General features: G+C 41.1%; 2 protein-coding genes across 3 annotated transcripts in view; one reads left to right on the top strand and one right to left on the bottom strand.

Annotated features, from left to right (window-relative positions):
* The first annotated feature begins 2,748 nt into the window (after positions 1-2,748).
* Positions 2,749-18,974, top strand: NUDT4 (nudix hydrolase 4). 2 transcript variants are annotated; one of them, XM_061125787.1, is made up of 5 exons: positions 2,749-3,204; positions 13,168-13,278; positions 14,099-14,143; positions 15,906-15,993; positions 16,201-18,974. In XM_061125787.1, the coding sequence occupies exons 1-5, from the start codon at positions 3,106-3,108 to the stop codon at positions 16,401-16,403; spliced, it is 546 nt and encodes a 181-aa protein (XP_060981770.1). In that variant the 5' UTR covers positions 2,749-3,105; the 3' UTR covers positions 16,404-18,974. The 2 variants fall into 2 exon arrangements, with proteins under 2 accessions (XP_060981770.1, XP_060981777.1); XM_061125794.1 differs by having other exon boundaries at positions 15,909-15,993.
* Positions 18,975-26,602: 7,628 nt separating this feature from the next.
* UBE2N (ubiquitin conjugating enzyme E2 N) overlaps positions 26,603-27,517 on the bottom strand; it is a 39,477-nt gene continuing 38,562 nt past the window's right edge. Inside the window, exon 4 of the mRNA XM_061125805.1 lies at positions 26,603-26,799. Within this exon, the coding sequence (XP_060981788.1) occupies positions 26,759-26,799 (41 nt within the window). The 3' untranslated portion in view covers positions 26,603-26,758. The remainder of the gene's footprint in view (positions 26,800-27,517) is intronic.

The following is a 27,517-nucleotide window of genomic DNA, read 5'->3' on the forward strand; positions in this document are numbered from 1 at the left end:
CAGCGATTAACTTGAAATTGGACTCTGATCCCAAAGGGAACCAGCCAGAGTAGCCCAGTCCTAACTGGCCCTGAGGAGGAAAAACAAGCTTGCATCTGTCTCAACTATGATCTGGCTAGATATGATCTAAACTGTGAACAGTGCCTTTCAGGTGGATAATACACATTAGACAACACTAAGGAGGGAGCTTTGAGCTGGGGTGTGAGGAACTGACACAGGGAAATGAAGACCTAACATATGAGATTCAGCCTTTCTCTACTCTCTCATTTCAGTCACACAAGTTTTCCTTTTCTTTTCTCTCAAATAATTGCAAAATGTATTGTTAATCAGTTAACAAAAAGGGGTGGTAGTTGCTATTCATAGTATCAAAGCATTCATTTTCAATGATTTGTTGCAGAACTTGTTTTAAATAAAGTTCCTTCCCTCATGCAAAAACCCACAGCCGTTCCCAAGGCCCTCTCCATTACTCCTCAAATCCCTGAGTAAAGGAGGGAGAAAGAGATCTTCAATGAAAGCTTCCTTATTAATACCTTAATGTTATTTTTTTTTTAATGCTTTCTAGTTTTAAAGGACATTTAGATCCACGGTTGTAGCTTAGGTAAGCTTTATACAAAATAGCATAAATCCTACACATTTGAGAGGTGAGGAAAACCTACCTATAGTAGTTAGGCATGTGTGAGACTTGAACTCAAGATGTTTTCATCCAAGTCCTACAGTCTGAAGCCAGAAGCATGTGGCCCTGTGCTCACACTCACTAGTTCTGTGCTGCTGCCTTTCCTGCCTTTGGTGAGCTGGTTCCGTGCATCTTCCTCTTTCCTCCCCAGTTAATTCTGATTGGTGTTTCACCTAATTACTACATAGGAAGGACTTGAGGGAACCAACATTTACCCAACAAGCACTTATTGAACGCCAGCTAGAAGCCAGACCTTCAAAGAGTTTTAAGCAGAGAGAAACTTAGTCTTCCTCGTCATTTAAAAAGACTACAGTGAGATTAATCACTTTATCAATTTGAACCAATGATCTAAAAATAATATTTGCATGTTAGCCATACTGGGGTCCCTAGCTAGCTGTGCTCTGTCCCTGTTTGTAAATCCGGAAATAAACTTCAAGTGGCTTCTCTAAGAAAATTAAGGCCTAGAAAATGTCTCTGCACAGCCTTGGTAAGGTTTCCAATTGTGCCTTGGTAAAACCTCATTTCTACTTATTCAACATTAAGTCATTGTACAATCTTGCACCTGCTAGGTTCTAAGGGCAAGAAGATGAGTTACACACAGTAGATCTTAAACTAAAGGAGGTCAAGGCCTAGAAAAACAAGACTAATGCCCACTCTGAGCTCTCCAAAGCCCTCCCCCTCCTCTGAATGGTCAATCCTCACAGTTCCCTGGGCTCCCGAACCCGGCTGCAGGCACACTAGTCTTTTTCTTTCATTTCTGCAGACTCTCCTCACTCCCTCCCTCTCTGGTCTTTGCGTAAGTCCCAGTTCCCTCTGCCTTGAAAATGCTCCCGGTCTACTTTTAGCTGCTCCTCCTCCTCCTCCAGCCTCAGCTCTCGCCCTGCTGCTTTTTCTGACTTGCAGATCTGGTCAAATCTCCCCATAAAACCCTCTACCACCTGAGACCTCTATCTCAGGTCGTTTTACACATTTGTCATTTTACATGTACTTGGGTGATTGTTTAATATTTGTCTGCTCTCAGGTGCCTACGCTCCGGGCAGGGCAGGGGCTGGTTTGAGATTGACGGCACTCAGGAGGCCCTCCAGGAATGAAAACTGAACTGTCAGATGGGGCTGGACTTAGGCGGCCCGGGCCCTGTGGAGGTGACAGGGTGGAGCGGGGTGAGGGGCTCCCCTGGGCGTCCTTACCAACTTCCTTACATTAAGGTACGTCTCCTGGCTCCTATCCTGGCGCTTGTGTGAAAACATTAAAGTCATTTTTCCCAAGCCCCCGAGAGACTGAGCGCCCCTAGATAGCAGACATTCCATTCTATTTGGTGATGGCGGCCCCAACACCTGGCCATGTCTGTTACTTAGCATGAGATACACTCAGAAGATAATAGCCGTAGCCAGCATTTGATGAGTGCCTTCTGGAGGGCGGGATAAAACGGGAGCCATTATCCAGGGCTTCTAACAAACGTCTAAGCTTGAGTTGACTCTTCAAAGAATACAAGCGACGCTACCCCCAACCAAAAAAAAAAAAAGATTAAAAAAAAAAATAAAAAGGAAATGTGCTTTCCTCCTCTCTCCTGGAAAACAAAAACAATAAAACGTCTTCATCAACGTCTTCACCTTTCCAGGCCTCACTCGTCCGCCCCGCACTTGACGGGCGCTCTCTGGCCGTCTACACAGTCACTACAGAGGCTGCCAGCGCAACGAGGCCTCCAGGCGTTTTCTGACCAGGAGCGATTTTGCCGAGGACGTACGTGGTTAGGCCCCGCTGTGGAGAGGCTATTTACGGTCCTCGCAGGTAATATTACGGGACTTATAAACACGGGAGTGACGTCTTTGCTTCTTTCCATTCGCGGGCACCTACCTCGCCGCCTGGTTCTCCCGCGCTGGGGCGGAGCACCAGCCCGCCCGCCCCGCCGAAATCCAGCCGCCTGAAGGCTGAGGCCCCGCCCCCGACGTCCCTCCCCCGCCGCAACGGTTCCCGGCGCGCAGGCGCGCAGGGCGGTACGCCGAGGGGGGTGGGGGCGGGGCGGGGCGTGCGCGGCCCCTTAAATACGGCGAAGGGGGTGGTGCGAAGTTGCCGCGGCGCTGCTGCCCAGTCGGCACCGGTTCCTGCAACTGTCTCCTCGTGGCGCGAGCCTGGAGCCTCGCTTTCTCCGGCAGCGAAGGCGGCAGCAGGAGGGAGCGGAGGCGAGCGTGCGGCGGGCTCGATGGAGAGCGGCGGACGGCCGGGCAGAGGCGGCGCTTCCACCCCGGCACCCGGGCTCCAGTGACCGACGCTCGCGCTGTGCTCGGAGCGGTCGTCTGCTCCGGGACTGACCCGGCCTCGCTGCCTTTCCCCGCGCCGCCTCCTCGCTTCCCTGCGCCCCGACTCGCTCTCGACCCCACTGCCCGGCGGGGTGGCGGCGGCCGGGGCAGCAGCGGCAGCAAGAACCCGCCTCTATGATGAAGTTCAAGCCCAACCAGACGCGGACCTATGACCGCGAGGGCTTCAAGAAGCGGGCGGCGTGCCTCTGCTTCCGGAGCGAGCAGGAGGACGAGGTGAGGGCGGCCGGCGCGCTTGGTCCCCTCCGCTAGGGCGCCGGGGCGGGGTTGGTGTGGGAGTCCGGGCTGGCCGGGATGGGAGGTCTTTGCCCTTGCCCTTCCCTTTCTCCATCCCCTTCCCAGCAGACCCTCCGTCTAGCCTCCGGGCTGGAAGGGATTAGCCCCCTCCCTTCTCCGCTCCCGCCCTCCCTCCCTCCTTCCTTCCTTTCTCTGGGTAGATTGTGGAAACAAAGGGGCTCGCCCAGCCCAGCGCTCTCCCACCGGGTCGTGGTTAGGACGGGAGGCCGAGACGCCTCCTGGCCCCCTGGAAGGTCCCGGGCCGTCTGGGTCCCGCCTAGCAGGAGTCACCACTTTAACCTGCTAATGGAGCGTGAAACCAAATAAAACCTTGAGTGCTAACAGAGGGTAGAAATGGCGTGAATGTTGCAGCCCCAGCCCTTCTGCCCCTTGTTACATTTTCCTCTCCCCTGAAATAGCAGTTTGCGGCTTCAGTTGAATGTAGGCATGATTATGGAATATCCAGACAGTCCCCGTGCTTTAAAATAACTCAATCGGTCTGGTTCTATCAGTTCCACTTTTTAGTGGATCCCTTAATTTACAAGCGCTTGGCGTATTTATACTGGATTTAAAAAAAAAAAAAAAAAGCCTCCTCTTTTAAAGTTTTCTGACTATAGAATGATGGGTAGTGAAAAACGTGGAGTCACCAGAGGGAGAAGATGGACTAGAGGTGGGCACAGTTGCCATTTTCAGACGGTAATCTCTACCTCTGCATATTTATCAGAGCTTCTTTGCTATGTTTGGCTTGACATCTGGCGAGAAGCAGTCTTGTTCTAAGAGGAAGCAGCAGTCTTCTGTTAATTCACTCATCAGCATTGGGTTGATAGTAAGGCCGTTGAGGTTTTCCTGGAGAACAGTTTATACTTATTTCTGTTACACTTATTTAATTTAAAAATGGTTCACTAGTTTGTTTTATTTTGCGTGGAGCAATAGTAGTAGTCGATTGGTAGCTGATGAAAATCTTTTAGCATTGCCACTTCTAAATGGTTAGACAGGAAAAGCATTAACATTCTGAGTTCTGCTTCCATAACCAATTATGTCCAATAAAATATTAAGCTAAAGCTGGAGGCGGGAATTTAATGGCTTCCTTACTGCTAGTCCCTGTAGTTAGGATGAGTATGAAATAGTGTACTCTTCAGTGGCTTATATTGTTATGCTAACAAAAATCAAAGTACTTCAGAATGGTGCTCTTCAAACTCTTGTCTTTATTTTTTTAAAAGAAACCAAGCCTTTTAGTGTTGATCGCATGCTCAGTTGGGGGTCTCTATTGGAATTTAAACTTAAATTCCAAAGGAGTTTTCAAGAGAAATTGATGTTTTTGGCTGGGCCTATTTAGGAGAGCCAGAAAGTAGAGAATGGCTTTTAGCATTCACAGAGTCAACGGGCTTTTTAAGTGCATTGTGTTAAAAAGATTAGAAGGTCCTTGAGGGAAAGACCATGTTAGCACAAAGCAAACTTTAAATATAAAATAATACACCTGCCAAAAGTGATCAAGATAGGTCAAGAATCTTATCTGATTGGCTCACTATTAGGTCAGGAATCTTATCTGATTGGCTCACTATTGCGTAATTATTTTTTTAGTTGAGCCCTTACTAGGTGCTCAGGCACTGCCTGAAGACTTTAAGTTTGTTACATTTAATCCTCTTAGGGCAGGTTTATAGGTGAAGAGACAGATGCAGAACAGAAGTACTTTGCCCAAATGATGTAATTAGGAAATGGTGGCGTCGGAATTCAGCATCTGGTCCCTGCTGATGCTGGGCTCTGGGCACAGGGCTAAGCCCAGAGCAGTTGGGTGCACAAGATTTGCTGAATGAGTGAGATCGTGCGAGGCTGAGTTTGGAAGACTTTCCGAAAGTAGTCACTTTGAAGTCTTGCCATGACGTGAACGTGGAATTCAGGCTTTGTAAAAACTAAGGTTCCCAGGGGAAAATATGGGAAATGGGAGGAAATTGAAACGGTCTGTATTGTGTGAATGGTAAAGCAAGAGTCTGAGGAGAGCATGAGAAGTTGATCGTAGCAGATAAATGAGTTGGTTTTGTGCTTTGAAATTGTTTCTACTGTAATAAATGCTAGATTCCTAGCCTCCAGTGGAATCAAGAGACCAGTGCCATTATAAAATAAAGAGCAAGATTTGAAGAATTTATTAGATAAGCTTATTACGTAAAACTTCGTAAATCGGATAACCCTAACCGGGAGGTTGCGGAACCAAGTCAATCAGTTTGTTAGAGAATATGCTCTGAGGGAAGACTCTGGAATTCTCTAAATAATGCACAGCCAACTCTAACGTCTGGTTTAGATCTTCAGGATCTTCGTTTCTGTAGTTGTGTTTATAGAATGTAAAGTGAAATAAAATAGTAATTGCTTTTTGACCCTCAAGCTATGCAGTGTTCCAGTCTGGCTTTCTACTTAAGGGGTTCTAAGTAGACTTGAGAATAGGTTTTTGTAGGACGGAAGGGTGTTCTCACAGCAGTTTTTATTCTTTGGGGTGTGGTTTTATGTATTTTCTCGTTGCATCTCTTTCTTCCCTGCGAGGTAGATAATAAACATTAGCATTTGTAAAGGAAGAAGTTAGGCAATGGAAGTAACTTGTCTCAAGGTCACAGAAGCTGGCAGATCATTTTGAGCCCAGGCCCTTTATTTCTAAATCTCTTGTTCATTTGATCCTCTCCAGCTAGTTATTTCTATGGGGAACCACCCTTACTTTTGACAGTTGGGCTTCCAGTCAAGGCAACAAATAAGTATTCCATAGAGGAGCTGGGATCTCTGTCTTTGCAGTGAAAGTGGACAGTGCATTCACAAAAGGGAACCTGAAATGGATTCCATTGAACATATTTGCATATATGATGGTTGGAACCAGGCTACAAGATGAAAAGCGTCGGCTCCTAAGGAACATGCTCTGTACAGCAGGAGGTTAGACAGATGACTGATATAAAAAGAAAAAAGTCGTAACTCTTTGCAACCCCATGGACTATAGCCCTCCAGGCTCCACAAAAAATTCTCCAGGCAAGAGTCCTGGAGTGGGATGCTGCTATTCTCTTTTCCAGGAGATCTTCCAGACCCAGGGATCAAACCTGGGTCTCCTGCATTGCACACAGACTCATTACCCTCTGACCCATCAGGGAAGCCCATGAAAGTCAATAAAGTACTGGTAAAGTACTATCGGGCTTCCCATCTGGTGCTGGCAGTAAAGAACCCACTGCCAATGCAGGAGACATGGGAGACGTGGATTAGATCCCTGGGTCAGGAAGATCCACTGGAGTAGGAAAGGGCAAAATTAGTATTCTAGTATTCTTGTATTACTAGTACTCTAGTATTATTGCCTGGAGAATCCCATAAACAGGGGAGCCAAGAGCACTACAATCCACAGGGTCGCAAAGAGTCAGACGTGACTGAGCGACTTAGCCTGCAGGCAAAAGTACCATCAAGTGCTCCAGAGTTAAGATCCAGCATGAGTCATTTGGAGTTGGATTTCAGTGAGTGGGTAGGGAAGGACCAAACATCATAAACAGAGCAAGAGTTGGGGCTGTGGTCTAATTGAACTGTGGCAGAGAACAAATAGTGGCTGAAAAATGAAGAGCACCTTCAGTGTAAGATTAAGGAGTTGCTTGCTGTATTTCAGTTTTAGATGTATTCAAGTTTGGGGATGATCTGGCAGCAAAATAGGATAGAATTCTAAAGAGGGAAACAGAAATGACTTGATCCTGGGTGGAATCCAGGCACAGTTGCAAGTGAGAAACGTAGACAGTCTTAACTTGCATTTGGACTTTTTGCTGTAATTAGCTTGTAAGCTGGCTGAGCCAGTAGTCTTGAAACCTGTGGAACTCTAAACCAGAGCTCTAATAAACAAAAACTAAGCCTTCCCTATAGCTCAGATGGTAAAGAATCTGTCTGCAATGCAGGAGACCCGGGTTCCATCCTCGAGTCAGGAAGATCCCCTGGAGAAGGGAATGGTAAATCACTCCAGTATTCTTCCTTGGAGAATCCCATGGACAGAGGAGCCTGACAGGCTATATAGTCCATGGGGTTGCAAAGAGTGAGACATGACTGAGCAACTAACACTACTACTAAGAAATATCACGGCTTCTCTCTACTAGCACTTTAACCCTTAGAATCAGTAAGCCTTTTCCGACATGTATTCTGGGGCTCTTCCTAAGAGCATTAAGTCCTTGAAGGTTCTTACTTCAAATGGAAACCACTTTCATCAGAATTAACTATCCAAAGGTGGCCTTTTCTAACTGCCAGGAAATGTCACCAGCCTCCATCATCTGTGCCTGCAGCTTTCCTAGACCTAGAGAAGCTGCTTAGCCTATCCAATCAGCCACTTCTTCAAGGGAAGGCCCTCATGTACGATTTGCATCCATTTTTATTCTTACGGGTTTGGTGTATCACCAAGGCTTTCTCCAATTTTGTGAAAGTTTATCCCATCACTTCAGAACATTAACATGCTGGGAGAAAAAAATCATGGTCAACCCAGCTTACCATTATCTACCAATCCATATAATCTTGGTTAAATACATTTTCACAGAATGTGTCTTTATTTCTGATCTTATAGCACTCTGCCTCTATAACCCAAAAAGTAGTACTAGTTTGCTGAGTAATAGAACTTGGTAGTGGTTAGTGGATATATTAACTATTATTGTAACTTAACTACCTTTTAAAATGTATATGTGCGTAGTGGGTGTTCCTAATATACTGCTGCCCTAATCTTGGCCAAATGCCTATGAAACCGTTAAGTACAGTAGAGATAGTTTTAACCATTCATGTTATTCTTGTTTGTGATAATGTGGGAAAGAAAGAACAACAACCCAAAACAGCTTCTAAATATATAGTTACAATTTGCAAAATAAAACTCTTTATTATTTAGGGATCACTTAAGGGGTTCTGTGAATAGCTTTGTTTTTTCTGAGAAAGCTGTGGTAATTTATAGTGACTACTTGTTCACTTTCCTGGTGGCTCAGATGGTAAAGAATCCGCCTGCAGTGTGGGAGACTGAGTTCCATCCCTGGGTTGGGAAGATCCCCTGGAAAAGGGAACGCCTACCACTCCAGTATTCTGGTCTGGAGAATTCCATGGACAGAGGAGCCTGGTATGCTAGAGTCCATGGGGTCGCAAAGAGTCGGACAGGACTGAGCAACTTTGACTTTCACTTGTTCCTGAAGGCAGGCTGTGACCAAGAGCCATTGTAAGGGTAAAAGCTGAACCACGAAGGGCAGTTTGGGGCCCCTTCTCGTAGGGAGCCAACAGTCCCATGTACCTCCCGCCTCTGAGGGCATGGCTGTATTATGTAGACCTCCAACACGCTTTTACATATCCCTCAGTTTACACACTTTTACACATCCCTCAGTGAGGAGGAGTTGGGTGATATAGAGTAATACTATATATTATTCCAATTCACAGACAAACCTTTGTCCAGCAAGATTCAGGGCTGGTTCCAAGTTGACTATCACTATACTATTGCTACTAAAAGTGAGAAATACCTCTATTCCAAATCTTGAAACATTGGGTATCTAAGAAAAACACATATGAAAAATGACTTCTCAACAGTGCCAAGTGAATAGTGTTTTATTCTGATAATTGACCAATGCATGAAAAGAGGGATAAGATCTGATAGTGTAGTAGGAGGAATGCTGATATGAAGGTGGCCAGGTCGAATTGGGGAAGAAGTGTCTTTACTTTTCACCACTCTAATGCCATTGGCATTGGGGTTTGAGTGTGATTCAAGTTTATTTCTGCAGCTTGGTGTGTTGATTAGCCTCCTTTTTATAAATCTTTCCTTTGGTCTCAGGTCTGGCTTATCTGGAAAGTTAAATGTCTACTTTCATCTTTGTCATCTTGTCAGACGCACAAAATTTAATAGGTCTAGAAAAGTAGTTGAAAGAGAATTTAAAACCTATGAATGACCATGTATGGCCCTCTCAGCTGTTAGTGTATCCTCTTATTGAAAGAGTTTTTTGTAACCTATCTTTTGTTACCTCAGTAATACCATTTATTTTAAAGCTTTGGTCATTTCTTTCATAAATAACAGTAATATTGGGGTTGGAAGGAAAGCTATGACAAACCTGGACAGCATATTAAAAAGCAGAGGCATCACTTTGCCAACAAAGGTCCATATAGTTAAAGCTATGCTTTTTCCAGTAGTCATGTACAAATGTGAAATTTGGACCATAAAGAAGGCTGAGTGCCGAAAAATTGATGCTTTTGAATTGTGGTTCTGGAGAAGATCCTGGAGAGTCTCTTGGACTGCAGAGAGATCAAACCAGCCAATCCTAAAGGAAATCAACTCTGAATATTCATTGGAAGAACTGACGCTGAAGCTCCAATACTTTGTCCACCTGATGTGAAGAGCTGACTCATTGGAAAAGACTGATGCTGGGAAAGATTGAAAGCAAAACAAGAAGAGGGCAGCAGAGGATGAGATGGTTAGATAGCATCGTTGACTCAATGGACATGAATTTGAGCAAACTGGGAGATAGTGGAGGACAGAGGAGCCTGGTATTCTGCAGTCCTTGGGGTGGCAAAGAGTCAGACATGATTGAGCAACTGAACAACAAATATTAGCCAAAAAATTTTGTTTGGATTTTTACATACCGTCTTATAGAAAAATCTGAATGAACTTTTTTGCCAACCTAATACATAAATATATTCATTCACATACATATATTTAGTGGCAAATATCAATAGACTTACCTCATAGCAGCTGCTCTGTGCCCTCATTCCTTTTGTCTTACACACCTTGTCCCCCACTCACTCTCACTTCCATACTGTGTAGATTGTTATTTCACCACTTTCTCTCAGATTTTGCATCACAAACATCTGAGAGCCAACCTAGGATTGTGAAGCCAGTAAAATTAGGGATACTTTTTAGTTGTCTGAGAGTAGAAAGAAGTCTGTAAAGGTTAATGCAGCTATAGAATTTAAAGATTGTGATAAGCATTATTTTGAGACAGAAGTATGGATAGAGGTGGATAGTCAGAGACCCCTTCTCTCTAGAAGTTTTTGTTTGTTTTTAGTAACACCTTTCTTAGAGCATTAGTTTGCATGCTAAAGCTATATTGTAGATCTAGTACACTGGGGATGTTATAGAATGTTAAGATGGCTTTGTAGGAATTGAGAGGGAGATACTAAATAATAATAATAATACTTTGTGGTGTGGGTTTAGATTCTTCCAGTCTGTAGAAGGGGTTTTAACTGTCCTTGTCTCTGCTTATACTCTTCAGATTTCTTTTCTTAAACACTACCCACCCCCTTCCCCTACCACATAACCTTGACCTCATCTGAATTCCCAGGTACTCAAGATGAGTAGGCAAGTACTTAGTAACATACCAGTTTCCAAATCTGTACCATCACCAAAGGCTCATTATCAGATCTCTTAAGCTAGTTTAGATACCGATCATCTAAACATTTGGATGCTATACCTTAGGTACTACTCATTTTACATTGATCATTTTTGGAAAGATACATTTGGAGTTAATGGCTTGATAAAATTTAATCACGTTGGAATGTCAGGGGACTCTTGCAGCACCATTTCTTGGTTTCTCAGCTAAACCATTTGGAAGAGAAGTTCAGTCATATGACAATGATATCCTGTAGATAAAGATTTGGTTTTAAATCGGAGGCTTAAGTGTTAGTTCAAAAACAGACACAGACTGTACTAATGGTTTTTCAACATTATTAACCTTATGTAATTTAGTTCTTAAAGACTGTTGTGGTCAAATAGGAACATATTAGTCATTGACCTAGATACATGACACTGAATTTCATTTTTTTCAGAACTCAAACGTTATGAATATCGATGGTTTTGAAACTCCCTCTTTACTCAGTGAAGATGTACTTTTCTGGTGGCTAGTTCCCTGCACCACCCTGTTCCATTATGAAAGTGATCAGGGGGTTGCTTTTAGAGCATAGAATTAGGCAGTAAGAATTTTATCCAGATACTAGAAACCCTAACTCATGCCTAGGAACCAGGAAAAGAAGCTTCCAGCTCTGTGGTCAGAACTGATGGTTACCATTTACTTTTTCCACGATACAGGATATAACACTTTTTGTACCTTAAACATTTTTCGTTTTACTTAAAAACATATTCGTTTGCCAGTCTTGATACAGGGTCAAAGCCTTTGAATACCACAGACAATTGGCAAGTATACTTTTTGAATAAAATCCAAAGGTGAAATCTGATTTGCAGTTCACTTTGTATAAATTAGGATTTTAACTTTCTAGATTTTTAAAATTTCCTTCTTCCAGTCTTTTTTTAAAATCTTATCCATACTTAATTTGATAGCAATTTTTAACAACCCATCTTTAATGAATTTTTGCAGAGCCTTTTTGATAACTACTTCCTGCTCTCATTTTATCATTAACACTCAGTGATTACAAAAACAAGTGCAACTGGCAAAATCTGGGAAACAAGCTTGTCATGACAGATGAATTCAACTCAGTTGGTAGGAAAGCAGAAGATCCAACTGTAATGGCCAACAGTACTCACTGTAGTGAGTACAGTGAGGCCAAGTGTGCTTGACCTACTCACGTAGGCTAGGATCTGAGGTATGTTATACTCCTTAACACTCAACAGTCTTGCAAGGATAGTTACTTCTTTTTGCAGAGGAGGACACTATACCTAAGAAAGCTTAAATTTAAGGCTGTCTTACATTTCACTGTACCAAAATTGCTGTATTTGGACTTGGTGGTGCCCTCAATGTCAGCCATTAGTACTTTGGGTGCTCAGTCATGTCTGATTTCTTTGTGACTCCATGGACTGTTGCCCACCAGGCTCCTCTGTCCATGAGATTTTCCCAACAAGACTACTGGAATGGGTTGCCATTTCCTCCTCCAGGGGATCTTCCTGACCCGGAGATCGAACCTGCGTCTCCTGCATTGGCAGGTGGATTCTTTACCAGTGAGGAACCTGGGGAACCCCATTAGTACTTTAGCTAAGGCTTTGTCAGTTGTGTTAATTTACAGTGCTTTCTCTAGACTTGCCTCTGTTCTGCCTGTTATATACTTGGAGGAGTGATGTAGTAAAGTCCTGTCCAGATCAGAATTGAGAGAAATGGTGCTCAGGTCCCTTGAGCGTTAGCTGAGCCACCATATGTGGTAATGGTATGTCTATAGTCCAAGGCGCGCTGCCGCTCTTCAAATTGAGGGGAGTTATGCACTTGAAGTTGTTCCCTCATCTCCCAACCCAGTTTTGTTGGGGTTTGGGGGAAAGGTGGGACTTGATAAACTGCTGTCAGCCTGGAAGTTTCCATTTGGGCAGATTGGGTACTGGAGCTTACTCATGTAGGTGAATCCTGGGCTGGCTATACATTCCTGAGGGCCAGCACTTCATCGGGCAGGCAGCTGGCACAGTGTCAGAAAACCAGAAACCGCACTGAGGATCAGGCTTTGCTCTCAGCTGATTAATTTCTGGAGAGAACTGTTTGCATCTGCTTGAAGGCAATATACTAAGGTAATTTTGCAGACATTTCTGTTCAAGTTGGTCAAGACGCCTGCCTGTTACTTTCATAAACATCATTTGGTTTTTTATCATAGTCTTTCCCCACCCCTGTTCTCTCAACTTGGGTGAATTCCAACCTAACCTAGTGCACAGATTTTCACTTAGAGGATGGATATTTACTTCTTGTTTCAGATACTGTTAAAAAGTGAACTGGCAGGATACTACTCTGTATTAATACAGTGTATGGGGTTTTTTGTTGGTTTTATAAGTGTGTGCACATTTCAAGCTTAATGCTGTTCTTGACCTGGATTTGCAGAGTTTCCTATAAAGGCCAAACAGTATTTTAGGCTTTGTGGGCCATGTAGTTTCTGTTGAAATTGCCCAACTCTGCTGCTGTAGCATGAACAAACAAACGTGAGTGTCCATAGTACTTCTGGGGCTGGGGTTGATGGCTCTGGTCGGGCTTGCAGGTGCTGTTGGTGAGCAGCAGTCGGTACCCAGACCAGTGGATTGTCCCAGGAGGAGGGATGGAGCCTGAAGAAGAGCCTGACGGTGCTGCGGTGAGGGAGGTTTATGAAGAGGTAAGACGGAGAGGAGTGCAGTCTGGGCGAGGTTCACAAGCAAGGCAGTGTGCTTGAGTGTGCACCGAGGGAGAGGCGTGAAGACAGTGCTGTTTGGTTGTCTCCTTCAACATTTTAAAGCATGTGGCTACAGCTAGCACTCTGGTAAGCAGATTATTTTTTTCTACCTGGTAAAATAGTTAAAAATCAATGTGGAAATCCCCCAGAGCTGAATAACACACAGTTATATAACAGTTAGCCTCATCAGTGATCAATATATAACGTGATGGCCTTGCCCCAAAGCAAGGTTAGTGTTAACTGAGCAAAAATGCACAAAGAACAAATTCATCATGTGCTGCAATACATTTTCAGACATATAGGAAGCCAGTTGCTTTCATTTTACTGGCTCTGTCTTAAAGTTCAGTACAATGAGGGCACACACATGCACAGAAGCACACTTGGCCTGCTTGTCTTCTCACAACTGATAGAAGATGGAACTTGCTTTTACTCAGGAGCAAAACAGCACAGATCAAGTGCTATAAAAACTTCTTGAACAGCAGTTAGAGCATAATGAGGAGTGAGTGATAAAGCTCTCACTGGGTGTTGGTGTGTGATTGGAAAGGTTTTCTAGAGACAGGTCTTAAGGGATAAGCATTCTAAGAGAAGGCACGTGCCAGTCTGTTAGTTTTCATTCTGGTTTGTGGCACACACTGAAGTTCCAGGCTGTCACAGTACCAGGTAAAAGGAACAGGACTATGCAGTGGAAGGGGTAACACAGAGAAAATAACTTGCATGTAAATTTTGTTACGTAAAAATTTTACATTTCATCTCTTTTTAATAGGCTGGAGTAAAAGGAAAATTGGGCAGACTCCTGGGCATATTTGAGGTGAGTTACAAAAGTAATCCTTATCTTGCTGATAGAATTAATGACTTCTTCCTTCCTAACAGGCCAGATAATCTGGCAGCAGCCTGAGCTAGCTATTCCTCTGAAGCTACCAGTAGGCAAGGAAGTCATAAGGATTTAGGAGGGAGGGAAGTAGAAGCTGCTTGACTTTCATATACCATTACTACAATATTCTCAGTATCACCTAAGGGCTTAGGTCTCTCATGGATACTGCCTGGAAATGAACCCTTTGCCTTCAGCATGTAACACTGGATGATATGCTTAATGACTTTATCCTGAAAGGACACCATGAGGATGCAAAACTCAGATGCACAGACTAGATACTAGAAGCATAGAATTCTCTTCTATAATTTGTTACTGAAGGCAGAATGGAATTTGTGGAGAAAAAATTTGAAAGTGACAGGTATTCCATGGAAGGTGGGAAGAAATGAGGTCAGGTCATGAGACCCAAGCTGTTCTCAAATATATTTTCATACAAGATTCAGACCTAGATACATGGTATATCAGACACATTGTGATTTTTTTTTTTTTTCAAGATACCCTTTTAAGTGTTAGCTTAGTCTTGCTGATAAGAATATAAATACAGTCCTTAAAGATTTTATCTTTTAGCCTTTTTCAGAAATCAGAAAAAATTCTGATTGTACAGCACCTGGTAGAATTGATGACTCCCAGAATACAGTAACTGTTAAGAGTAAAAGTTCATAAGGTACTATTCAAAATTTTCCAGAATTCACCACTTGTTTTACCCAGTTAAATAGCACCATCTCCTGGTTAAACTGAAAAACAGTGTGAGTTTTCTGTAACTGAGTAACCGCGGACACATAATAATGCATATGTGAACATGCTGACAAGATTTTTAAAGGAAACTTCCAATGTTTGTGTAACATGGGAAGGTAACAGTAATAAGTGCTTTGCAGATACTACTGAAATTGCATAGAATCTGAACAGAAAATGATAATCAGTGTACCTTTCCCTTTAGAAAAATAGAAGGGAAAATTAGAATGTTCCTGCCTAGTCACCATGGTGATTTTGATTAATTTGTGAACATAGCAAATAAGTGTATTGATTTTCCAGGCATAGAGTTAAGATGACAGATCCTTAAACATAATGTTTTAAGTGAGAGAGGCCTCTAATTTATTCCTGTTCTCTTTCATTCCCAAAGACATAAGATACTGAATGAGTGAATTACTCGGGTGATTTGCGGTAGAAAAAATTAGGGCAGTTGTCTTACGTCTTAAGACTATACCAAACAAGGTTACCTTTAATCAAGGTGAAGGTGAGCCCCTTCCTTTAAGGCCGACTTGTGTTTAATTTTGAACCTAGACACAAGGCTAGGTGGCAGTTTTAATAGGAGTAAAAACTGAGTTGGAGCATGTAGGACACGGCATTCTAGAAATGGACTATCCTCGTACTATTCTCAACTTTTGCTGTGCATAGTTCACCAGGAAGCTTGTACATACTTAGGCCTCCTCTTAGACTAACTGAATCAGTGTCTCTTTAAAAAAACTGCATCCTGGGTGATGAAATAGATGGTCAAGGTTGAGAGGCCCTGGTCTAGGTTAGTGGGTCTGTTCATGTTTTGTCTTACATACATTCACTCTGGTGCTGAGGCTTGTATGACTGAGTATACTTGCCTGTGTTGGCAAGTAAACCATGCTAATGTATACCGCACTGAATTCTTCACTCGAAAACGTGTACATGACTAGCTCTTGTAGATTAAAATGCTTTTCTTTTTATATTGAAGCAGAACCAAGACCGAAAGCACAGAACATACGTTTATGTTCTTACTGTCACTGAAATATTAGAAGACTGGGAAGATTCTGTTAATATAGGTAAATTCCCTTTCCTTTTGCTATCTGAATTCTTTAAATTCTTACTACATATGTATATTCTAGTTTGCATCTTAAATTATTTTTTGGCTGCTTTTTAGCGAAGGTCAATATACATCTCCCAATTTGAGTTATCTTACAATTGTAAGTTAACTTCATTTATTTTCTATCGTATATTTATTTATTTTTATTTCATTCGGTGTTTTTTAGGAAGGAAGAGAGAGTGGTTCAAAGTAGAAGATGCCATCAAAGTTCTCCAGTGCCATAAGCCTGTACATGCAGAGTATCTGGAAAAGCTAAAGCTGGGTTGTTCTCCCACCAATGGAAATTCTACAGTCCCTTCCCTTCCAGACAGTAACACCTTGTTTGTAACTGCCGCACAGACCTCTGGGCTGCCGTCTAGTGTAAGATAGAATTGGAAAGACCTCTTCCACCCTGTGCAGTCTTGTGAGCAGAGGCTTCTTTATTATCCTTGACAAACATCTGAATGACGCTTGCAAACTGTCTGAATTTGCCATGCAGGATTTTCAAACAATTTGCATGTTTTTCAGATGCTTTCAAATCTTCTTAAAAAAAAAAAGATAGTGTAAAATATTTTAATAAGCCAAAGCCATGTGGAATTTTTTTTAGATGCCTTAAGTGTCCCCTCCCTACTCCAGCCCACCCACCCACCTTGTTATTTTGGTTGGCATTTTCACAGCATTTTGTTTTTCAGTGTTTTGTCCATTTGCTGTCAGTCTGTGGGTTTTGTCACATCAACTTACTTGTGGGTATATTTTCCCCCCTCAAATTGTTTTCTCATTCACAAGGCACACACACAAAAATCATTTTCACATATTCAACAAATCCTTCTGTTGTGGGAATTTATGACAATAATTCTTGATATTAAAGCAGTCCATCAACCCAAAAACTTGTTTCATAGGATCACAATTTTAATTCATAGATCCCAGATTTGGACCGTTTCTTTCTATATGACCGTATTTTCAGGAATTTGTCAACTTGTCTCAATTTTCACAAGTGGTATTACATCACTAGTTACCCGATATGGCCAATTCCCGTAAAGGGACTCAACAGTCACTTTAAGACAAAGCTTAACTCTGTAGAGCTGGTGACTGTTAGGCAGGTACTATATGCAAATTGCATGTAGTAGATAACACCTTACCATGAAAACCGTACTCCTGGAATTTGAGTTAACATGCTCCATGGCCAGTTCCCTTTATCTATAATCTCTCTTCACACAGAATACATGAGAACTATACATCCCTCAGTGTAAACTAATTTTTAAAACATTTTGTTTTCTAATTTAGTGACATCAGTTAAAGTTGCTGGTAAAGGCCAGTTGGTGCTGACTGCATCACAGTTGAGCGAAATGGCCTTCTTGTTCAGCTGTCAGACCTAGATTGTTACGGCACCTTAGAACATCTCATCTTTTATAGCTGGTCAGTAGGTCTTATATAACTAAATACTGGGGCTCTGGAACATACCTGGACTAAGAATTTGTCTTACACTTGTCTTTATATTCACTTAAGTCCAAGAATCCCATCTAACAGAAACACATGAATACCTTGTCTGTACTTTGCTGACCAAGTGAGAAATGAGGTGGGGCAAAGTGAAAGATGATTCCATCTATAGACATTAGCTTTTTGTAAACATCATAACTGGTGACTATAAAGTAGAAAGTAAGCATAGTTCCACATTTGTTCTCTAAATTGTCAACCTTTAAAAACATAATTGCAGCTAAAAATAGAATGCTGTTACACTTAAGGAAAATTGGTGCCACTGTTTTGAAAATGAGATCTTGTGCCATAAATGCAGCTGAACTAAATATAAATATTAGTTCACAAATGAATGCTGTCAAAGGAATGAGTAAAATAAAAAAACCAATGACATTTCATCCTAAATTATGTAATATGATCATACATGATCATCCAGAATTTTTATATTTTTCTTTGTACAGAGGTTATGTATTCTGGGTGTTTTTTTTTTTTTTTTTTTTAAGGAAACATTTTAAATCCCACAGATTGACACTTTGTAGTTTTTTCTCAGTAATCTCTGAAGTTTCTTTAAATTATATACTTAACACAGCAGAGAGAACTGGATTGTTTTTGTATATAAGACTTGTGTCCACCTGAAATGTCAGAAGTATTGGGGGCGGGGGGCTGGGTATCTTGTATATGATATTATTAGAAGTAATAATGCATGAACTTATTTTATAAACTCTTGGACTATGTATTTGACATGTAAAATATGTACAGTATTAATGTCAGCCATTTCTTAAAAGTGAGCCTATAAATATTGTTGTATAATTTTCTTTGGTCAGAAACATTTGGACTAAGTAGTACCATTGGGTCAGGATTTTCTTCAGTGCTGTTTAGCAAACCACCTGTCTTTAGTCTGTGCAACTAGGAAAAATTTGTATAATGCATCAAAATACTTCAGTTGTCACACTTTAAATTTCACACTTCACTATTCTTTTGGAACCCAGCCTAGCAAAATTTCCTAGAGGAAAGGCCCTAAGGAGATTTATTTCTGTTAAGAGAAAAAGCCGACTTCGGCAGACTCAAGAGCTGAACCTACTGTAGATAACAAATAGTGTCTACTATCTCAACGCTCCAAAGTTTACAGTGTTGGGACTGTCACCTGTGCTTTCTGCGGGTCAGCAGGATAAATTTGGACAGCTAAAATGTTCAGTGTGCCTCCCAATTTAAAAAGTTTATAAAGTAACTTGTAGACACAAAGTAGCAACTGGCTTGCATGTTTGTTGCTGGGTCGTTGGTGGTTTTTGTTTTTTTAAACTGGTGAAATTTTTCAACCAGGCATATGCCATTCAATTTCTGTCAATCACACAGAACTGAAGGGGAAATGATTGTTGTATACACTTTGCTTTGCATGGTCTCATTTGAGATAATTGGTGTAAGAATCTTGACTTTTTTTATATTTGGAAACCTCAAATAAAAAATGGAAAAGAATTTTTTTTAACACAGCTTAGCACTGTCAAAGTGAAAACTTGTCTGGTGTTCCACAGTAACAGCTTTACTTATTGTCTTCCCATTGACAGCCACATAATTTTCTGCTAGTTATTTATTTATACACTTCTGTTTTATGATTCTAACTAGTGGAATTAACTAACATAAAAGGAAGGGCTCACCAGTAAGGTGTTGCCATTAACTCTCCCACTGTATGTTTTCCATCTTATACAGGACATCAGTCATGCCACTGTGGTTGTCTTAATTTATTGCTATTCTCCTTTCCTAATCGAGTTTTAATAATTAATTTTCAAGGGGCTTGGCTTATCCTGAGTACTTTGGTGTAATATGTTGCAGATACTTTCTACACTGTGGTCACATTAATTATTACAGCTGTTTTTAAAAGGTAACTAACTGGTGAGGCCATTTCATTTACCCAAAATAATTGTTTATGTAAGATGAACTTTAGAATCCTCACATAAAAGTTCTACTCAGATCTCATTTGGTTTTGATTAAGATTTTAAATTGGAAGAAAAGAGAAAGCTTGGCATTTTCTAATGTCTTCTCATTGGAATACAAGAATCTTCTACAGATCTCTTACATAGATCTAGTAAACACTAGTTGAGTTTATCAAAGTATGATTTGTGACAGATATTACCAGCTGTAATGTTGTAGCTGATTGTCCTCAAATGAAGTTTCCATCCAGTATAGTTACCTTGTTTCATAAATTCTTAATGCAGCATTCACTGTTAGCTGCACAATGGTCAGCATTTGCTTTATGCCCAGCGTTAGTGCAGCAGCATAGAACAAGTTTCTACCCTCAAGGAACTTATATTCCAGTGAGGCATAGAGAGGAGTTATTTATACATCAGAAAATGTCCTTGAAGATGTAAGCTCTATTTTTTAAGACATGTACCGTCTTCAAAAACAAAATCTTTATTTAAAAATGTGATCCCCATCAAATAATTTGATGCATTTCGTATGGAACTGTAGGACAAAACTCAAGTTGAAAAGTGATCTCATCCCTGGTGTTGCTTCTCTCCTTTTAGTACCTTCCTGACTAGTTCCCTGGCGGCTCAGCTGGTGAAAAATCCGCCTACAATGCGGGAGACCTGGGTTTGATCCCTGAGTCAGCAAGATCCCCTGGAGAAGGGAAAGGCAACCCAGTCCAGTATTCTCTAATTCCACGGACTGTAGAGTTCATGGGTTCACAAAGAGTTGGCACAACTGAGCCACTTTCACTTGACTAGTTCCCTTGGCTAAATTCAAGCAGTAAGAAAGCTGGGAAGGCTCCTAAGTGCTATCTTGGCACTGCATTATAGCAAAGACCCTAATTTACTCAGAAACTAGTCTTACATTTCTCTCCTTTGATGTGATTTCAACTGATTATGATCCTAAAAGTTACTCTTCCCAATATGTGGAATACTACCCTCTGGACATCACGTTACCTGGTTCTAAACACTAGTGCCAGACATAATAGTACTGTAAATCTTTCTGCTTTTCTCAATTTTTACTCAAATTCATTCCATAATCAGTGAAATAAAAAATACTTTATTTGGCTATTACTGTATAGTAAGAGGTATGTGTAATTAAACATACCTTTTGATCAAGTTACTACACCAGGAATCTAATCTCTAGGAATACGGACACAGATGCACCTACTAAGGTAAGGCAGCCAAACTGGTGAGCCATGGAAATAAAATGCCCAGGCCCAAAGGCAAGGTTAACTAGTAATGTGTCCACATGGTGGAATATCATACAGACATAAAAATGGTATTCAGGTTAAGGATGCCAGAATAAACTGGTATGGCAATGTAGTACCACTATTAAATTTTTAAATGCAGGCTTCCCTGGTGGCTCAGTGGTGAAGAATCCGCCTGCCAGTACAGGAGACACAGGTTTGATCCCTGATCCAGGAAGGTCCCACATGCCGTGGAGCAGCTGAGCACACGAACGGTCATTGAGCCTGTGCTTTGGAGCCCAGGAGCTGCAACTTCTGAAGCCCACATGCCCTAAAGACTGCTCAGCAACAAGAAAAGCCACAATGATGGCCCATGCTCTCCCCAGCTAGAAAGTCTGCGCAGCAACGAAGGCCTGACACAGCCAAAAAAAAAATTTTTTTTTAATGCATATAATAACCCTTTCACCTACTTCTGGGAACTTAGTCAACAAAAATGCTTCAAGTTGCACAATCAAAGTATAGTCAAAGGTGTGTACTGCATTATTTATAAAACGTGCATCAACTTAGATGTACAAATTGGGTGGGGTTAAGTTAAAGAAGCCTGTACAGATTTTCTTTAAAAATCAAATCCTGTATAATTTTGAACATTCCTGTGAACATTGATAAATTTGGTATGAAAATATATCACGAAAAAAACAGGGCTTGATAAATGGCCAATCTGTGTTAATATCAAAGCAGAAAAATGAAACCTGCACAAATCATTCCTGTTACTGGAGTAACAGTTAACATATCACTCTTTAAAGACTTCCCAAATGGAGCTAGTGGTGAAGAACCTGCCCGTCAGTGCAGGAGACCTAAGAGATGCAAGTTCAATCCTTGGGTTGGGACGATCCCCTGGTCAAAGAAATGGCAAACCACCCAGTATTCTTGCCTGGAGAATCCCTATGGACAGAGGAGCCTGGCAGGCTACAGTCCATGGGGTTGCAGAGAGTTGGACAGGACTGAAGAAACTTGAACATGCACACATCACTTTTTAAAAGGTGGCAGGGCTGGGTGGGGGGTACATATCTTGCGTATAACACAAGACAAGTAATGTCACTGTCAAGTAGGTAGGGGTTAACAGCCTGGTGCACGCGTGCTCAGTTGTGTCTGACTTTGTGACCCGATGGACTAGCTCGCCAGGCTCCTCTATCCATGGGATTTTCCAGACAAGAAGCAAGAATACTGGAGTGGAAATGGGTTGTCATTTCCTTCTCCTACAGGCCAAATGGAGACCCCGGCCTGTTTTTGTATATTCCACAAACTTGGAATGCTTTTCACATTTTCAGTAGTTGGGGGAAAAAATACTCTGACGTAAAAACTAAAGTTTCGTCAGAGCAGAGAACAGCATGCCTATTTGTTTAAAATCGTCTCTGGATGTCTTCTCACCACACTGGCAGAGCTGAGTAACTGAGAAAGACCCATGGCCTGGAAAGCCCAAAATATTTACTGTTTCAGAATGAAAAAACACGGATTGCAACCATTTGGTCCTACTCCTTTGGTTACTCACAGTTCTAATACTTCCTGCCAAAACATAAGGAAAACAGCACCAACTTGAAATCTGGTGCAACCAACCTATCACATTTAAGCTACTTGACAGATCTAAGTAAGTCTTCTTGAATAGTCTACTCTTAGAACATGAACCAGAATACTTTGTAAACTTACTAGATTATAATGAAACTTACAGAGCTATTGGAATTTACTAATGACATGCAAATTCATGAAGTGCTCCATATTTTTTATGAGATGGTTGGATGGCATCATCGACTCAAAGGACATGAGCCTGAGCAGATTATGGGAGATGGCGAGGGACAGGGAAGCCTGGCGTGCCTGGGGTCCATGGGGTCGCAGAGTTAGACATGACTAAGAAACTGAACCACAATAATCTAGATCATGAACTATTTATTTCAATAGGAGTCACATGGTGGGTGAGTGTGGATCAGGAATATATAAAATGGAAACACGCTAGTTATTCCACAATAGGGAACCTGAGCTATCTGTCAAGTCTCTCCTATTTCTAATGCTTTTTTGTCTCATAGGTAAAAATGATTAGCAGAAAAATGTTAAAGCTCCTTAAAGAACACCATGAAATAAACTTTTACAAGATCATGGGATTCAGTTGTTGCTCTCTACAAGAGGCAGTAAGCTCTAAATATCCAGGCACTTACCATATGCTTCTCCAACCAATCAGAAACTACAACAAGTCCACAGAGGCTTGCTTGGTTATTAGCAAGTCAGCATTCATCCACTTGAATGCTACAACTGGCACATATCAAATCAGCTAAAGGGTAGCAAAGATGAAATCGCCAGGAGGATAAAGGATCCAGACTCTTCAGGTTGAGTTCTATGCTTAACAAGGAAAATTTTAGTCCAACTCCCAGTTTTGCAGCCAATGGGGAACTTGTCCAATTTGTAACATAAAGATGTAGCAAAACCAACTCTTGGAACAAATCCTCCTGATTTCCAACCTCGATTAAAAAAATGGAAATTAATGCAGGGGGTGGAAGATATAGTTAGGGAAACAAAGTATCATCAGTCTGGGTGATGGTGTACAGATTTTTATTCTTAATATTCCAAGTTATTACATTCAACATGTTTTGCTTTTGTGATCATTAAGTCATTTAAAAATAACCCCCTAATATAATTTCTTAAACTAAGCGCATGCTGCAGTTAAATGAAATGTTGCCCCCAGTCCCAAAATACATTATTCCAATAAAATTACATTTTTTAAAATAGACTGTTGAATTAGCTGCCCTATAATCATGGCATTTTACCTTTTTCTTTTGGCCAGCTTTTGTAGATAAGGCTGTATTTCTAAACCTTTGCAACTAACAAAAAGTTGATGTGGCTAGAGTTAAGTAGCCATTTCCTATTATTCCCATACCATTTAGTTCCATTTAGCTAAAACTGTTAATGTCTTATAGGATTTCCCACCCCATACTCTCCTTTACTAGTGCTAAACCATAGCACCTATGGCTTTTTTAGGTACTGTGTTTATTTTTAAATGCTTCTGAAATTTCATATTAAAGTATGTTCTTGGTCTACATATCTCAAATCTAAGATCTCATTCGGCAGCTTCTGAGAGGACCAACACTAGCTAGCGTGGAAGTAAATCACAACAAAGGAGACAACAAAATTTAAAAAATCACTTGAAAAACATAAGTCTCCTATCAACCCCTCCAGATTTCAGAAAAGCTTTTGAATGGGCAGAGCTGAGGTTCAAGAAGCCACTTATCAATACGCTCAGATCCTTTTCCTCCCCCAGGGCTCTGCACAAGCTGGCCCCCTGCCTGGAGGTATTGAATCCAGAAGCGCAGTCCCTCCCAAGCGCTTACTTCCCCTCTCCATCCGCGCTGCCACTGCGGTCCGTCTGCCCCACCTGAACCCCTCATGAGACGAGGCCCACGAGGGAACATCCTATGCCAGTCCCATTCACCTAATCACCCCTGACATGTAGTAGTGCATCCGTAAGCTAAGGAGTTACAAAGTCAAAGGCTTACAAGGGAAAAGGATTACAGAGCAGAGCAGGTGGGCTGGGAGGGGATTCTAACCAACCTGAGAATCACTGAGTAGAATAACAAGCTCATCTTAGGAAGGCTACTACTCAGCTCCTCCCAGCAGGTGCCTTGCATAAGGCAGGTCCCGTCTTCCCGTTGTCAGAACTTCAGATCATTCAAGTTACCCGAATTCTAGATTCTCACGAGACACTCCCAATTTTTCTAAAATGTCAGCATTGAATTCAAAATGTTTTAACCAACCACACCATGTGAGCCAAGGAAAACAGGTTCCAAAGCCAGATGTGGCTGCCAGTTTTAAAACTCTATCTTGGCCTCTCCCAGATCCCCTTAAATTCTAAGAAAGCCCAGCCAACACACTGGCTCTTGTTTCATCCCACTGGTTGGGGGAGCAAGTATTATCAAAACAATGGGGGCTCTTACCAAAATTACAAACGAAAAAACCTTGTTGCTGTGAAATTAGGAATTCACGTATTTGTACTTCAGTAACTCAAAAACTCAGTAGACATCAGAGTCCTACTTTAGGTACATTTTTGTGGATGAACAGATTTAAATCTGGAATTTTATACTTATAAATCACTATGTTGTACTAGCTATCATCTGAGCAATGCCACCTGCAATAAATAAAACTGATCTCTATTTAACTGATTGAATGTTCACTCATGTTGGCCCCAGAATGAGATTCAGTTCCCTTAGTTGTAAGACAACTTAGAGAGATCAACAATTGTTATAAATGACAACTGCTGTTAAGCTTTTAAATTTACAATATTTGGGTTATGAACAATTTTACTCTGAATTAAACTAATATTTGTTTCCAAGCAACGCATTTATTGAAGGATACCAGTTACCAGTCATCAAAAACTTTTGTATGTTGAAAATGTAATTTTAATAGATATTCTTCATCTTACATAGGAGCACAATAAAATACACCACAGTCTGAAGAAACTCCAGGAGGTACGAGAATAAGAGTGGGGAAAACTCAGATGGGCTACAATATCCATTACCTTAAACTGCAAGAGACAAAGGTTCCAACCCACGGGTTAACATTTACATACTTATGACTGACTACATTAATGTCTTAAAATAACAAGACTTAGGAATTAGATATGGAAAGGTGGGAAAGAACAGCTTTGTGGGGGGGAAGAACTCTGTCAATGCAGATAATTGCTGATTATCAAATTAAAGAATAAAAGGAGCTCCCGCAGTAAATATTACAGGGATGACAGTAAGAATCATTAATTGAGGATCTGATGCCCTCTAAGGGAGAAACCTTTCTCAAGATGCTTATGGCAAGCTGACTGCTTAAGATCTGCTCAGCAGGTCTGCAAGAAAGACTGATAAATGCCTCAGCAAACCCCAAGTGATTACCAGATTGCTGTTTTCTAGTAACAGTGGTCACACACGAAGTTTTGAGACAAGAACTAAGAGCAGAGACATAACCCAAATGCCAGACACAACTGTGGCACAAGTAGAAGTCCCACACAAAGCCAGTCCCTGGCGTGGCTGTGCTGTGACTCTCCTGAACAGTAATTCTCCAAACACTGTGGCAAGACACCAACGGTCACCTACTAATCAGACAACACACGCACATTTATTTCAAATTTCTAGGAGGTAAAAAAAAAGTCACATACTGATGTTTTAGGCATGCTCAGGGCCAGCTTATAAATACTTCATTCAGTGATACATCTTAACACAAATCTGCATCAGTGAAAAGAAATTGGCAAAATCTACCTCTCACCATTCAATTCGTCAGATGGTGAAGATCAAAACAGAATGTTCCATCAGTTTTAATTTTTAAATACGATTGTCACATTGGGAAAATGAAATAAACACAGTAAAAGAAACTGTACAAAGGCAAAGTAGAATAACAAAAAATATTTTACTAAAACATAAGATTTACAGAAGTTTCCAGACAAGCCATACAAAATGGTCACAAGCTTTTTCTTGAAGGGAGGATTCTACACTTGACAGCAAGGTCACAATGTTATTAGTGAGGGCTGTGATGTCTGTTTAATGTTCCCATTTTGGCTCAAACAATCAAGCTTGTCCATCTACAGCGTCTAAATAAAGTTAGACTTGGCTAGAGAGCATATTCTAAAGAACTGGTTAGCTGCTTTTAACCAATGCAATTAGATCACCATAAAAAGGGGGAACGGAGCCCATAAAATTAAAATAAAACTACCTTCCCCCCCACCAAAAAAAAAAATAATAATAATAAAATAAAGAAAAACACCCACACCCCTGCAGCTAACCCTGACAACTACCTTCATTCACAGTGCTTTATACTTAAACCATGATGGGGGAAATGAATAAAAGCAGAGAGGCGCCACTGCTTTTAAACGTTTCGCAACAATCCAGATGGTACTTCTAGCCTCTGCTCATGCTTTACAACAGTGAATCAGGACAAGACATAGATTTGCTAATGTGCATTTAATCACCAAAGGGTTGAAGATGTCTGGGTTTTTATTCTGTAATGTTTCTAAGACTGTGTCCATTAAATGCAAACAAAAAAGGAAGAAGTCTTGGCAGAACAGGAGAAGTGATGCACACTTGAGGATCGAAGCGATTTAAATATTATTCATGGCATATAGCCTAGTCCATGCTCTAGCTGTGGACAAAAACAAACGTGATTATTACTTTACTTAAGTTCAACATGTTCCTTTCCAAACTCTATACAAAGCAAACAAACAGAATTAAGTTAATTATGAAAACAGCATGCTATAACTTCTTAAATTCATGTCATTTTCTATAATCTAGGTTGGGGCAGAAAGACTGTCTATACATCTAATTACCGAAACATTACAATGGAATTCAAAAGTTCTACAAAATTCCAAAGGATGAAAAGAGCTGTCTCCTTCCTTTCTCATATGATGCTCCTCATTAATTGTTAAAATTTGTAGCAAGAAAAAAAAAAAATTTGTAGCAAGAAACTTATTGCTTTCAAACCCCCTAACTATAAATGGACACATAGTTTAATTTAATCAAACAGACTGCAAAAACAGCTCAAGGAAGTTTACAGGTCTTCCATTATCTTTACATATAGCTAAATGAATGGCAGGCACTCAGACATTTGTTAAATCGTGTAGTTTATACAACAGTCCAAGATCTCCCAACTACTGTTCCTCTTTAAATTGGAGTCATGCAGTGGGCCGTAAGATGGAGTCTGAAAATCTTTTGTTAAGAGCTTATTTACATACCATAAGAGAGATCTGATCTTCTCCTTTTAACAAATCTTTTCTTTTTCTGGTTAAAACTAAGTTTTTGAAAAGGTGATATACAGGAATTCCCTGGCAGTTCAGTGGTTAGGACTTGACACTTTCACTGCT

The sequence above is a fragment of the Dama dama genome, chromosome 3 (genome assembly GCF_033118175.1).
Source record: "Dama dama isolate Ldn47 chromosome 3, ASM3311817v1, whole genome shotgun sequence".
Taxonomy (NCBI): domain Eukaryota; kingdom Metazoa; phylum Chordata; class Mammalia; order Artiodactyla; family Cervidae; genus Dama; species Dama dama.